An 11,984-nucleotide genomic window follows, 5' to 3' on the forward strand; every position below is an offset into this window, starting at 1 on the left:
TTGTATCTCGAGTCTCCTAGCCGACAAAGAGACTACGGTTTAAATCCAGAATGTGAATCCTCGAGCACGAGTTGTAGCAAGGGTGCCACGGAACGACTCAGTGGTGAACCCAGGATGAGAAACAGCTGTGTATTCGACAAAGACAAAGCCAGCTTCATCACCTTGAGCGTCATCGAGAGTCTTGGCCTTGACGCGATCCGGAGGGAAGAGTTTCACAACCAACCACGAGTTGGATAGCCCGTTGGTACTGAGTCGCCTGCGCTTTGTAAAGGGACATGATCAGCACACTAGCTGATTTCCCATCGTTCTTGCCAAGGCCAGTTAGTCCCGAGTCGAGATTTGACGTGACCTGCGCAATGATCCATTGAGATGGGATGGTCGAATCAAGTCTGGATAGCATCATGGTGCTTATCGCCCTGGTCACTGGTCAGCATGTTAATTCAGGCCAGGTTGCAGCTGCGATGACTTGCGTTGCCTTTGACTCCAGCCATCGTCAAATCGGGCTACCGAGACATACCCGAAGGACTCCAGCTCGGAGAGTCTTCTCAGACTCGACATGTTTGATTCGAACTTGGGTGTTTTCGTCGCGGAGGGCCAAGGTGAAGTACGCTTCCGTACTCTCATTCTCTGCTGGTGCTCGAAACAAAGGCGGAGAAATGGGCAAAACGAGTGACACTCCAAAAGCATGGAGGAGGAAGTGAGAGCTCTGAGAGAAGCAGAGAAGAAGGCATGCGGCGCTCTGGGACGCGCTTCTCTCAGTATCTAACAGCGGACGTCAGAGAACGCGGAGGAGATGACTCAAGGGCGCGATAGAGGAACCTGGAAGACAAAGAGATGTTGAAGGAGGAGAAGTCTGTGTGCACGGTCAGGTTCTCTGCTCTGAGGGGCTCAACACTAAAACATGACTAGGGCCAGATGTGAGAGGGGGCTAGGCATGATCTATTGCGAAGCGTCAATGATTTCCTATGGTTTCTATGGAAGATGGTTTATTGGAAAAAAAAGCTATTGCGATAAGAAGAGTATCCTAAAGGCCCCCTAAGCTGGCAATTTCTGGGCTTCACTGGGAGTAATATGATATTATGGGCGAGCTCGATGACTTTAAATGTTATTGCGACGGAATTTACTTTAGATCTATCTCTCCTACATGAAGTATACATTATGAGGGATGAACAAAAAGGTATTCTCATATCTTGGCACTATCTAGACTTTCCCAGGGGCAATGCTTGGCAAGCCCACGATCTGATGATCACCACTTAACTTATAGATGGGAACCTCCAAGATCAACTCCCTCATCTCGCCATCATTCTCCTCTCTCGCAGAGATAAACTCGGCATAGGCAAACATATATGATGTCGTTACTCGCGTGTAGATAAATAAACTGATAAGTCGGACGTATCATGTCTTGACTTTACAAAGTCTGCGACGCTGAAACAAAAGCATGTATCCTTCCTAAACATAGAGGTTAGCAATATGATTCAGATTGACCATCTCAGGTGGGATATGCCTTATTGCGAAGGACACTTTTTGGACCCAATGAATCTTACTTCTTCCCGGGTGAGTGTGCACTGGAATATTGTAGTCGGTATTATATGCTTCTTTTAACCCTCGCATGAATGGACAGTTATCGCCCAGCGTTCTCATATTCACTAATCCAGTGAAATCCACACCTTGCTTCCCTTTTGCCTTGGAGATCTGGATCCGGTTGAGCGCGAGAGGCTTCTGATGCTATTCATCGCCAAGGATGGCCATTTCTGAAGCGTCGGTCTCTTGAAACTCCAACTCCTCTCCAACTCAGGGGTTCAGTGCGCCTATAAGATTCGGGCAGCTTTCTCGAAACTTGTCGTAGATGGCTTCGATCTCGGGATAACGACTCTCGAAGCAGCCGTCAAGCAAGAGCGATACCGTAAGACGTATGTTTTCTCGATCGATAAGCGTGGGCGCAGGATCGTGGAAGTTCGTGGCGGAGATGTCAGCTTTGTGTTCCCTACACCTCAAGTTAGCTAGGACAAAGGAGTTTGCCATTTGGATGCTCACTTGTGCTTATCCTCTCCGAGAAATGTGAACACCATGCCGCAGCCGCCATATTCTTTTGCCACCTCGAAAGGTGAAGTCCCGTGTGCACATTCGGCAGTGCTTGTTTCGCCTTGAGGTCCGTGACCTTGTCGTGCTTCTCTCTCTGCCTGACTTGAGCAGTTCTTGGGCGATAGACCTCCGATCTGCGAACTCGCTAAAGATGCTGGCTGGGCAGGCTGGTCGTGCGTGCTGTTGGCTGGCTGAGGATAGCTAGAGGGTTTGGGAGGGAGTCGTTTTGTTATCCACTGCGTATTGCGACTTATTATGGTATCTCAAGACAAAGCTGAAGAGCTAGGTAGGGATGGCCTGGGCGGTGCTAGCTTACCTCGTTTCTTCTTCAACGTAGCATCCACGGCGGCTTCTATGAGGAACTGGAACGCCCTTCTCCCGGCAATGACGGCCGTCTGAAAGCCTTCGATATTGGAATAGGAGAAAGGCCCGCAGATGGTGAGAGTAGATTGTGCAATAATCCAACAGGCGAGGGACAACCACTCAGTGGTCGTGAACGTGGTGTGATCGTCGGTCATATTGGCCACAGGAAGAAACCTCGGAGCGTGTAGCCCGAGTCAGGCGCGGAGATCCTCTTTGATATGATGCTTCTCGCCAATGATGGCATTGACGAAGCAACAGACGAAGAGCTTACTTTCACCAACCGATATCTCTATTCCCGCCTTTAGCTCTGCCATAGAGTCAAGACTTTCTGCCACGTCTGAGTCCTCTGCTCCAAACAGCCCGAGGGCAAGGGGCAAAAGACTCATACGCTGGTTACAGAGTGCCAAGTTAAGGAACTATGGGATGAGATAGTAGGCGGTAATGGATCCACATATGTTGCGGTAGAGTCCAAACGCATCGATAAATAGCTGATGTAGAAGTGAAAGCATGGCAGTGTTAGTGAAGTATATTTTAAGATACTGGCGCGAGTAAGTATAGTAGTCTTAGTTGGATGGAAGCCATAGTCAAGGTAGGTCTCAAAACGCCCAGTAATCTAAGAAGGGTCGACGAAGTAGAGAGCATCGGCGATGATAATAAGCTCGACTTATACTTCTCCCATCTAAGAGAATCCAGCTTCAAACTTCTTCTCTTGGGCATCCTCGGGTAGCTGGCGTACATCGTGGACCTCCTGAACTTCAAGCATCTCGGATCCTGCCTTGCCAGCCTCCGTCGCAATAGCAATTTAGTCCAGACCATACCACTTAATCCTCCCACGGCGTATATCCTGGGGGTCACTACTTAGAGGCGGCTAGTATATAAAGTGGTCTCCATGACACACGCACGAGCAAGGGAGCGGTCTCTTCAAGACTCGTACATTGCATTGATGTGTGTGATGATCTCTCTAGCGGTCATTGCAGGAGCGGCGCAGCGACAGCTTTCTGGATAAGATTATTGAGTACTGCTCTGTATCGTTGACTGCAAGAGATTGAAGCGAAGAACGCCCAATGGTTCTGTCGTCTCTGTCGTCTCTGTCGTCTCTGCCTGAGCGTTTGCAGGCTGGGTGTTGGCATGACAAGATCCAAACTGCGAGAAAAGAATGGACATCTCCATCATGAACGATTTGCCAGAGCCTGCGACACCAGGGACAAAATGAACGCCGGCGAGGAGTCGCGACATCTTGGAAAAGGTATCTTTCATCGGCTTGCTCATGTTCATGAAGCGTTCAGCCAGAAACTTGGGACCAGAACCACCGACGACGATATTACCAAGAGCAGGAATAGCAGCGAGAAGATCGACGGGTTTTGCGCCTTTAACTCGCAGCAGGTACTGGTAGGCTTCGAGACTTCTGGATGAAGTCTCTCGGGACCTTGCTAAAGGGATGCTTCAGTGATCCGTGACTATCTGTCGAACGGCAAGGGGCATACTTCTGCATCCTTATTCTCTGCCAATGCTCAAACCAAAAGCGCCTATGTTGCGACGCTTGGCATGTCGGTAGGCAACAGAGGCATTGTTGATACCGAGAGCAATGGTAGTCAGAGCATATGCTACCATAAAATGCGCTTCGATACGTCTTTGAATCGTATGAGATACTGAAAGGCGGCCAGGCTTCTTGCTGAGGGCTCATGGGGTCTCGCCGGTGACGGGCAAACCAGTGAGTTGATAGCGAGGACTTCGGCTCGAAGGGTCTTCTCAGACTCAGCACGCTTCATTCATACCTTCTGAGCGTCGTTAGGATCGAGGATAAGAGGGAAGTAAACTGCGGCAGGTTCGTTCTCTGCTGGTACTCGAACAGTAGGCACGGGTATGGGCCGTTGAACCACATTCGTGTGATACTTGGCGTCGATGTAAACAGATTGGAAGTCAGCTCGATGAGCTGAGAACCAACGTGGGTCGTCGCCGCTAGGCTCGTCGTTGAGGACCCGACCTCGTAAGGTTTGGTGGAGTGTCTGGCTTCGGGTGATCACATCCGTCAACTTATGACTCCTTCAGCAACTCCTTCAATATTGACTTTGCAGAGTTGCCCAGGAATATCTTGCAACGTTCGCCGTTCTGAGGTTGCTATCTTGTCCCGCAGGATCGACGAGGCAAAGGAAAGATCGCTCTTTGTGTCTTGCGAGGGAGACGGATGATGAATGTGTTGAGCTATTAGGTTTGAGGTGTTCGATGACATGTCACTGCGGACTTTTATCCCAGTTGGCGGCAGCGATATTGTACAGAAGGTACTGGTAGTCTGTCGTGAACTGCAAAACTCGAGCTACATTGTCCGATGGTGAGCATCTTGACGTTGGGCGGATGTGTAAAGGAAGAAGCTACCTACCTAGCCAGAAGATGTGGGTGCGCTTTATAGTCGTGCGGATGACGGTGTCGCGCGTTGAGTGTGTTCACTCATGCCGATTAAGCAAACGGTGGTGCGACCGATGCAATCATCGTTGGTGCCGCCAAGTCGCCGGTATCGGTAACCGAGGCCATCGTGGACGAACGGATGGTGAAAGGGAAAACCTGCCAAAGCAGGAGAAGAGAGGATGAAGGCCAACGGGTGTTACTAATCATAAGATTGAATAAAAATAAGAGAAGATTTACTTAAAATTATATTCTTAATTTAAGAGAAATATTTTAGTAATTTATATAAAGATCCCCAAGTTTAGGTAATAATCCTCTGTGTACGTGTTGCGGGACACTCGTTTGCATTGAGGTTCCTTGCCCTTCAGGGTGCTGGAGACGTCGTTTAAACCGAGGGGCAATGTGCATATGCTTGTGTCTCTCTTTCCTCCACCTGCGCGATTGTCTACACGTCTCAAGTGACTCATCTCCACCCTCCATAGGAGAATTCTCACGACCTCTACACAAGAATTGCTCATACGAACGGAGCGTCCATGTAAGATGATTGGCTAGGTAACGACAACCCCACAACACGGCACACACACCCTCGCCCTCCTTTCTTGTGCTGCTGCTGCCAGCTATCAAACATTTATCAAACAGTTTGCATATGCCTACTCAGCCTTTTTTTACGATACTGCACAATTCTACCCACCTCCCTGACGTTCTGTTATTTCTGTCTCGTTTTCTATTGTTCTTTGCTGGTTGTGCGTGGACGCGTCACCTCATCCTAAACATCATCAACCGCACAACTCTTCTCCCCTCGCGAAACAACCACGCGAAAAACGATTCATCTCCTCAACACCTCGCCGATTTATCTCTCTTCGCACACAACCGTGAAGTTCTCCGCCGCCGTCAGCAAATTCCCTCGCAGACCCCCGCTCACCTTCTCACCTTTCCCTTTTCCCTTCCGAACAGCCTTCACTTTTCTCGCTCTGCGCTGCGGCAAGTCGATTCACCATGGGCGACGAACCTACCGCCCCGGAGGGCATACGTCTTGCTTTCTCTCGCGGTGCCTCTCTCGAGCTTGATTTGATCACTCCCTCTCGCCCTGACTCCCTGCGGATCTTCCTCCTCTTCTGTTCTCTAGAGAATGTTCGTCTTCTCTTTTCCCCTAACCTTGATCCTCTCGCCCTGTCGCGCCCTGAGCATCTGCATCCTGCCCCGGAGAACATACCTCTTCCGTTTTCTCGCGATGCCTCTCCCGAACCTGATCATCGGATCTTAGATGGCGACGGAAAATGTGTTATTCTCGACGAGCTTGGCGAACTCCGCGACCGAAAGGACGATATCTCGTTTGACACGCGACGCGAAAGACGGCCGCACGCCAAAAACATCAGACAGTTACCTAACTCCTATCAGGGAGAATGAAGAAATTTACATAAAATAGGTAAGACTTGAGCTATTTTTTATCTATTCTTCTTATACTCTATTTACTATCTTTAGAAGGGGATAAGCTAATATGTTTATTCTAGTATCTCGTTTTTTCCTTGATCCATGTCAAGGTTCTGCATACAATGTACCCAAAGTGTGGTCCAAGAATGGTCTTTGGAAGAAGACTTCGAGAGACAAACTTTGATGTCTATTCCAGTTGCTGGTAAGAATACCACCACGGCGGACACTTCTCAGCAGACCTCTTCCGGTGCGCTCCCGAAAGTATCCTAGGATGGAAGCCAATCAGAGCCCGCCCGCGAATAGTGTCATGGCAACAGGATCGGATTCTGGAAGCTACTGCTACAGAGAAGATCTAACACTCAATGGCCTGGCCCCTACCGGAGCAGACCCCTTGATGAGACCCCATCCGATGAGACCCTCATTTGACTCTACGGCCAACTTTCCAACAAGGTTTTGCATGCAATGCACCCCAAAGTGTGGTCCAAGAATGGTCATTGGAAGAGGGGCTATCACCATCTGCAACACGAAAGGCCCAAGCATGACAAGACGATCCAGGAAAAGGAGGGGATAAAATGGTGCGATTTGTTTGAGAGGGTCTTCCAGTGCTCTGTGGTTTCAGTCATGCCTGGGTGGACTCGGATCGTCCTCAGCATCGTTCGAAGCAGCAGCACTGCGCCCAACTACGGTCTTTACGGCATGAGACAACGAGCCACTGTCGCGGCTCGTACGTGCTCTGGCTGTACCAGAGGAAGATCAACGCCACTGTCAGTCAGCGAGTCGGGACTCGGGACAGACACCGAAGCTGGATCGGTGTTTGGTCCATTGCAAAAATCGTTCACCAGCGACATTGTGGCTTTTCGACTGATTGATGTGATCCAGCAGTGCAACCAGATCTTTGGCGGCAGGGCTACCTTGAGCGCTGTTGCTCTGGACAGCAGTGGCAACGTCTTCGAGAATGGAATTGAGCATATCGGATACCGTTCTCCAACTTGGGGAAGGCGCTCTCGAATTCTGGGAACGAATTCGGAACCACGAATATCAGCTGAATGTCGAGGTCTGGTAATTGCTTCTTCAAGAAGAGGAGATTGTGTACATCGGTAGTGAAGCCGTCGATTCCAACAACAAGAGGCTGGACAACAGTACCCGGTACTTGATTGGCAGCCTCGAGGAGACAGAGACCCTCGGTGAAACTAGCATCGACCAAAGACAAGCGGCTGGACACGTTTGATCTCGCGTTGACAACGAGGAGTAAGGGTTGTGGATGCAGCTCCATCCACGCACGAGCCGTGATAGTGCTGGATCATATCAATCAGTCGAAAGGCCACAATGTCGCTGGTGAACGATTTTTGCAATGGACCAAACACCGATCTAGCTTCGGTGTCTGTCCCGAGTCCCGACTCGCTGACTGACAGTGGCGTTGATCTTCCTCTGGTACAGCCACAGCCGTCTACATCTTAGACAATATGGGCCGATCATATGCGATTCTGGAGTTCTAACGGGATGCAATTTATGTGAGTACACGCTGACTGTCTTGAGATGTCATCACTTCATCGTCAATCGCAATGTTTGGCAAAAGTCTAGACTCGATTCTCTTTCTACCCTATCCGTATATTGAAACCTTTGAGCTAACCGGCATATAATGAATGATAGCTGAGCATTTTTCTTCAACGTCGGGTCCGAGCATGGGAGCGTTCGCAGGCAGTAGCCGCAATCACCAACAGAATTACGCCCTCAACAACGAAAACGCCCAAGAGACTCGGATCAAACGTGTCAAGGCGAAGACCCTCGATGACACCCAAGGCGATGAGGCCGACTTTGTCTTTGTTGACTACACAGCTACTTCTCATCCTGGATTCACTACCGCGCCGTTCCATAGCCGCCCGAATTGACCGACCGTTACCGCCATTGCGGCGTGGTGGAAGGACGACCAGGACCGCTGCCCCAACAGAGATGATGCGCCCAAGCCCCGAAAGACTATCCAAAAGTTCTGATTCAACAAGGACAATGAACCACGCACGGCCAAGCGTTCCAAGGAACAGAAGAAGTTGGCAAAACTTTTGCACGCAGTCTCGTGGCGGTTACGGCATGCAACCTCAGGAGGATGCTGAGGGCGAAGGTAATAATTGTGTCGATGAGTCTTCGGATGCTGCTCAGGGCAGTGGAAGTGGCGATGGTATTGATGAGTCCTGGGTATTCCCCAGGACGGAGGCGACGGTGGTACCACTCACAGGCAGTGGGATGTCAGAGTGCAATCTAGGCACGGAAAGGAATCAACAGGTGCTTCCATCAAGCAGAGCAACATTCATTCACGCCAGTTAAGCAAAGAACGGCGTGAGGCACCAGCGCAAGAGGATTAATTAGCTTATCCTCCCCTAAAGATAATTAATAAGGCATAATAAGAGTGATGAAAAAAATTAACTAAGATATCTCAAGTATTGCCTTTTATTATGATATTAATGTTATCATCTTAGATGAGAAATTTCCTTTACGTTTTGAGATCACGGTACACTCTTCAGACTCAGTAAGCAAGATAATGTCTCCCTCGTCGTTCTTACGCAAGTCGTCGTGTTCTGAGAAACTCATGGTAGCCAATGCTAGCAATTATGTGGTCACTCTGGTCTTAGGGGCTGTCATTAGAGAGTCAAAACGAGAAGCTGCTTGTGCCTGTGAAGGGTGAACCCGAAAGATCTACAGCATCCTTTTGATCCGTTGCGGGTTGTTGAGGGCCCCTTTCTCAAAACTCTTGATACGTTCTTGAGAGCTCATGATTTGCATCGAGGGCAGCGCTGGTGATGAGGTAGGAAAGGGTGTGTAAGATGGCGAAAACTTGAGTGGAATCTCGCGATACCGGGTATGGCATTTCGCCTCGGTTAGGTCCTTTCTCTTTGCATCTCGGACAGATGTGCTCGGCACAAGCCGCTTTTCTGTGCCCGGGGACCACGTCCAACAGATGAAGGCCATGTGCGTTGTCTCCTTGCTAGCATCTGACATGGTTCTCAAACAGGTTGGTGCCAGGTATATAAATGGCGAGAGAATAACCTTGGAGAGCTGAGGGAGGCAACCGAGTTGGTGCTTTGTGCTTTGAAGGCGGGAGGTGGTTGCCTCATGCAGTGATTTTTTTTTTTACATTGAGTGGCTGCGAGATGCCCTTGAGCAGTGAGGTTACAGTGGAGATGAGTGCGAGGTGCCGATGCCATAGCTGCTACGAATGTGAGTCTCATGGTGGATGAGTCTTGAGTGCTCCTCAGGACGGAGGTAATGGTGCTACCACTAAACATAGTGGCCAGTAGTGATAGGTAGGTAGTGGAATATTAGAGTTCAATCAAGGCACGGAAGGGAATCAACAGGCACATACATCAGGTATCAGGTAGAGCAATAAGTTACGGGCACAATCCATGCATGCTGATCAGTTGGACAAAGTCGTATCCGCGGATTATACACTCATCTTAACCATAGTTTCTTTTTTGCTTGGGGAGCGAGGCCTTGCCACCAAACGATTTGGTATGGATGCTATCCAGTCTTAAGTCGCTTTCATACCCAAGAAGGTCGTCATGCGAGTCTGATACTATGTCAACTACGGCACAGGTGATCACATCACGGAGGAGTACACCGTTAGCCCCCCCCCCCCCGACCTGTCGGCAACTATTTGTGGGCGAAAGCCATGCTGAGAGTTGAGGGATAATGGCACAATCCGCCAAGGAGTATGGTGTTGGAGTTGCAGTCTCATGTCGGGATCAAAATGCCTCCAAGGGGTGAAGTGAAGCTTGATATCATCGGGAATAACGAAATTCCGACCGACGACGCATCTGAACCGCACCCCAGCAAACAATACAACCTGGTCATGACGATTACCGTTCAACCATTGCAAACGGGCTTCATCATGAATAATAAGCCGGCGCAGGTAAAGAAGGGCAAAGCGCCCGCTAAGCGCAACTCGGAGGCGCGTCGGGAGCAGAACCGCATCGCGAGCCGGAACTACCGTAGGCCACACCTAAGAGTACCCGGGACGTGCTGACGCCATCACGGCAGGGGAGAAGCGGAAGCAGAAACTCGCGCTACTAAATCAGATCCTAGAGCCAAGTGTTTCTGAGCTAGCCAATGTCGTTGATGAGGCTGCGGGCCAGGGCAGTTCCAGTGATGCAACCCTTCCTCAGACGGCCTCTGGTGCTACAGTAGTTGACCCTATCGCGTCGATAGACACATCTACTGTCGGTCAAGATGTTTTCACCGAGTCACTATTTCCAAACGACACCTGGGGGGATCTCGCGGCATCGGCTATCCCAGCATCGAATGCCCCCTTTGCTCAACCGTTCCCGAACTCATTACCATTCCCGTTCAGCCCCGTAGACGACCCCTTTGCACCTATGGGAGTGAACCTCTGGGCGACCAACAGCGTCAGACCACAACAACTGGTACAGTTCCCAGGAGACTATGTAAATACAGGCATAGTCCAAGAGATATCTGAAGACAGCCCAGAGTCCACTGATCAAGAAGGACAACCCGAATACCTCGCACCAACCACCCAAGACGACAGGGCCTTGAAAAACATCCTTAACGGCGTGGAAACACTCACCCTCAGTCAGAAACGCTCTCTACTCCGCCATCTCCAACAAGAAACCCAGGACACGCCCTCCAAGCCCCCTCCTCGCATGTGGCCACCAACTCGCGCTCAGATGGAGTCCCTCAACAAGTTCACAAAGGCCTTATACAACGCCGCCAACGCAGGTCCAACCCCGCTACCGGCGCAGTACATCGTCGAAGCGGGCCTTTTTGGGGCCATATATGCCAACTGCTACGCCCTGGGCATGGGCGGAATCGAGGAGATCCTCTGCGAGGAGGGATGTAGCATCTTTTCTGTTACGGCGGATGAAGGACATGCACCCTCACAGCTTCCTCTCGTGAGGCCAAGGTTCCGCAGCGTGACGCCGGATCTTCGGCCAACTGACTTACAACTCACCTTTGGGCATCACCCCTATGTCGTATGTCTTACCGTCCATTACATGATCGCTACGTACTGACAGCTGTAGGACGTCATCCCCTTCAGATCCTTCCGAGACAACATCATCAAGGCACTCCTCCATGACCCGCCCCTAATCGACGAAGATATCCTCTGCCATGACCTTCTAGCCGGCGGCTTCACCTGCTGGGGCTCCAGACGCAACCCCCTGGGCATGAACGCAGGAGTGCCTTGGGACGCCCGAAGCTGGGAGCCCAGCATCTGGTTCCTCATCAAGTACCGCCAGCTGACGGGCGGCTGGGATGATGAGATGTGGAAGAGCGCGCGTTGGTGGCATAGTATACGTGGAGAGAGGATCCAGATGGCGCAGGCCATGAGTATGATGGATAATGGAGCGTGTGGAGGAGACTTGAGGTGGCAGTGAGTGTATAAACTACATTGAACGTGTATCTGAAACGATGAGCAGAGACTTCATCTAACCTTAACCCTCTCTTATTCCAAGACTCATATTATATAATTACATATCAAGATACTCTAGAGATGGACTCGGCACACTCCGTCTCTATGAGAAGGAAACTAAACTACTCACGAACCATGCCATCACAAGTAAATGTACAGAGATGACAAGGTTATCATGTCACATAGGTAGTATTACAAAAACGTGCTATACAAGGCTGGATGAATGAAAAGTAAAGTGTTAAAAAACAGTAAGGGTATGGTATCACTAAGAATGCCTAGCCAAACGAATGCC

At 50.2% G+C, this 11,984-nt stretch overlaps 6 protein-coding genes across 6 annotated transcripts; 3 read left to right on the forward strand and 3 right to left on the reverse strand.

Annotated features, from left to right (window-relative positions):
• Positions 1–39: 39 nt before the first annotated feature.
• Positions 40–624, reverse strand: MRS44_002954 (uncharacterized protein; the record flags this gene model as incomplete). The annotated part of the gene is made up of 2 exons (XM_065623017.1): positions 40–256; positions 518–624. 2 exons carry the CDS (start codon positions 622–624, stop codon positions 40–42), a joined length of 324 nt encoding a protein of 107 aa, XP_065479089.1.
• Positions 625–1,791: 1,167 nt separating this feature from the next.
• On the reverse strand, positions 1,792–2,600 carry MRS44_002955 (uncharacterized protein; the record flags this gene model as incomplete). Its single annotated transcript, XM_065623018.1, has 3 exons — positions 1,792–1,984; positions 2,035–2,269; positions 2,399–2,600. The coding sequence occupies 3 exons, from the start codon at positions 2,598–2,600 to the stop codon at positions 1,792–1,794; spliced, it is 630 nt and encodes a 209-aa protein (XP_065479090.1).
• An 853-nt stretch (positions 2,601–3,453) lies between these two features.
• Positions 3,454–4,675, reverse strand: MRS44_002956 (uncharacterized protein; the record flags this gene model as incomplete). Its single annotated transcript, XM_065623019.1, has 5 exons — positions 3,454–3,875; positions 3,963–4,049; positions 4,096–4,174; positions 4,221–4,451; positions 4,514–4,675. 5 exons carry the CDS (start codon positions 4,673–4,675, stop codon positions 3,454–3,456), a joined length of 981 nt encoding a protein of 326 aa, XP_065479091.1.
• A 1,166-nt stretch (positions 4,676–5,841) lies between these two features.
• On the forward strand, positions 5,842–6,252 carry MRS44_002957 (uncharacterized protein; the record flags this gene model as incomplete). Its single annotated transcript, XM_065623020.1, has 1 exon — positions 5,842–6,252. One exon carries the CDS (start codon positions 5,842–5,844, stop codon positions 6,250–6,252), a length of 411 nt encoding a protein of 136 aa, XP_065479092.1.
• A 645-nt stretch (positions 6,253–6,897) lies between these two features.
• On the forward strand, positions 6,898–8,165 carry MRS44_002958 (uncharacterized protein; the record flags this gene model as incomplete). The annotated part of the gene is made up of 2 exons (XM_065623021.1): positions 6,898–7,335; positions 7,998–8,165. The coding sequence occupies 2 exons, from the start codon at positions 6,898–6,900 to the stop codon at positions 8,163–8,165; spliced, it is 606 nt and encodes a 201-aa protein (XP_065479093.1).
• A 1,850-nt stretch (positions 8,166–10,015) lies between these two features.
• Positions 10,016–11,712, forward strand: MRS44_002959 (uncharacterized protein; the record flags this gene model as incomplete). Its single annotated transcript, XM_065623022.1, has 4 exons — positions 10,016–10,256; positions 10,351–11,255; positions 11,304–11,653; positions 11,700–11,712. The coding sequence occupies 4 exons, from the start codon at positions 10,016–10,018 to the stop codon at positions 11,710–11,712; spliced, it is 1,509 nt and encodes a 502-aa protein (XP_065479094.1).
• Between the last annotated feature and the right edge of the window lie 272 nt (positions 11,713–11,984).

The sequence above is a fragment of the Fusarium solani genome (genome assembly GCF_023522795.1).
Source record: "Fusarium solani strain SB1 chromosome Unknown bctg00000001, whole genome shotgun sequence".
Lineage (NCBI taxonomy): Eukaryota > Fungi > Ascomycota > Sordariomycetes > Hypocreales > Nectriaceae > Fusarium > Fusarium solani.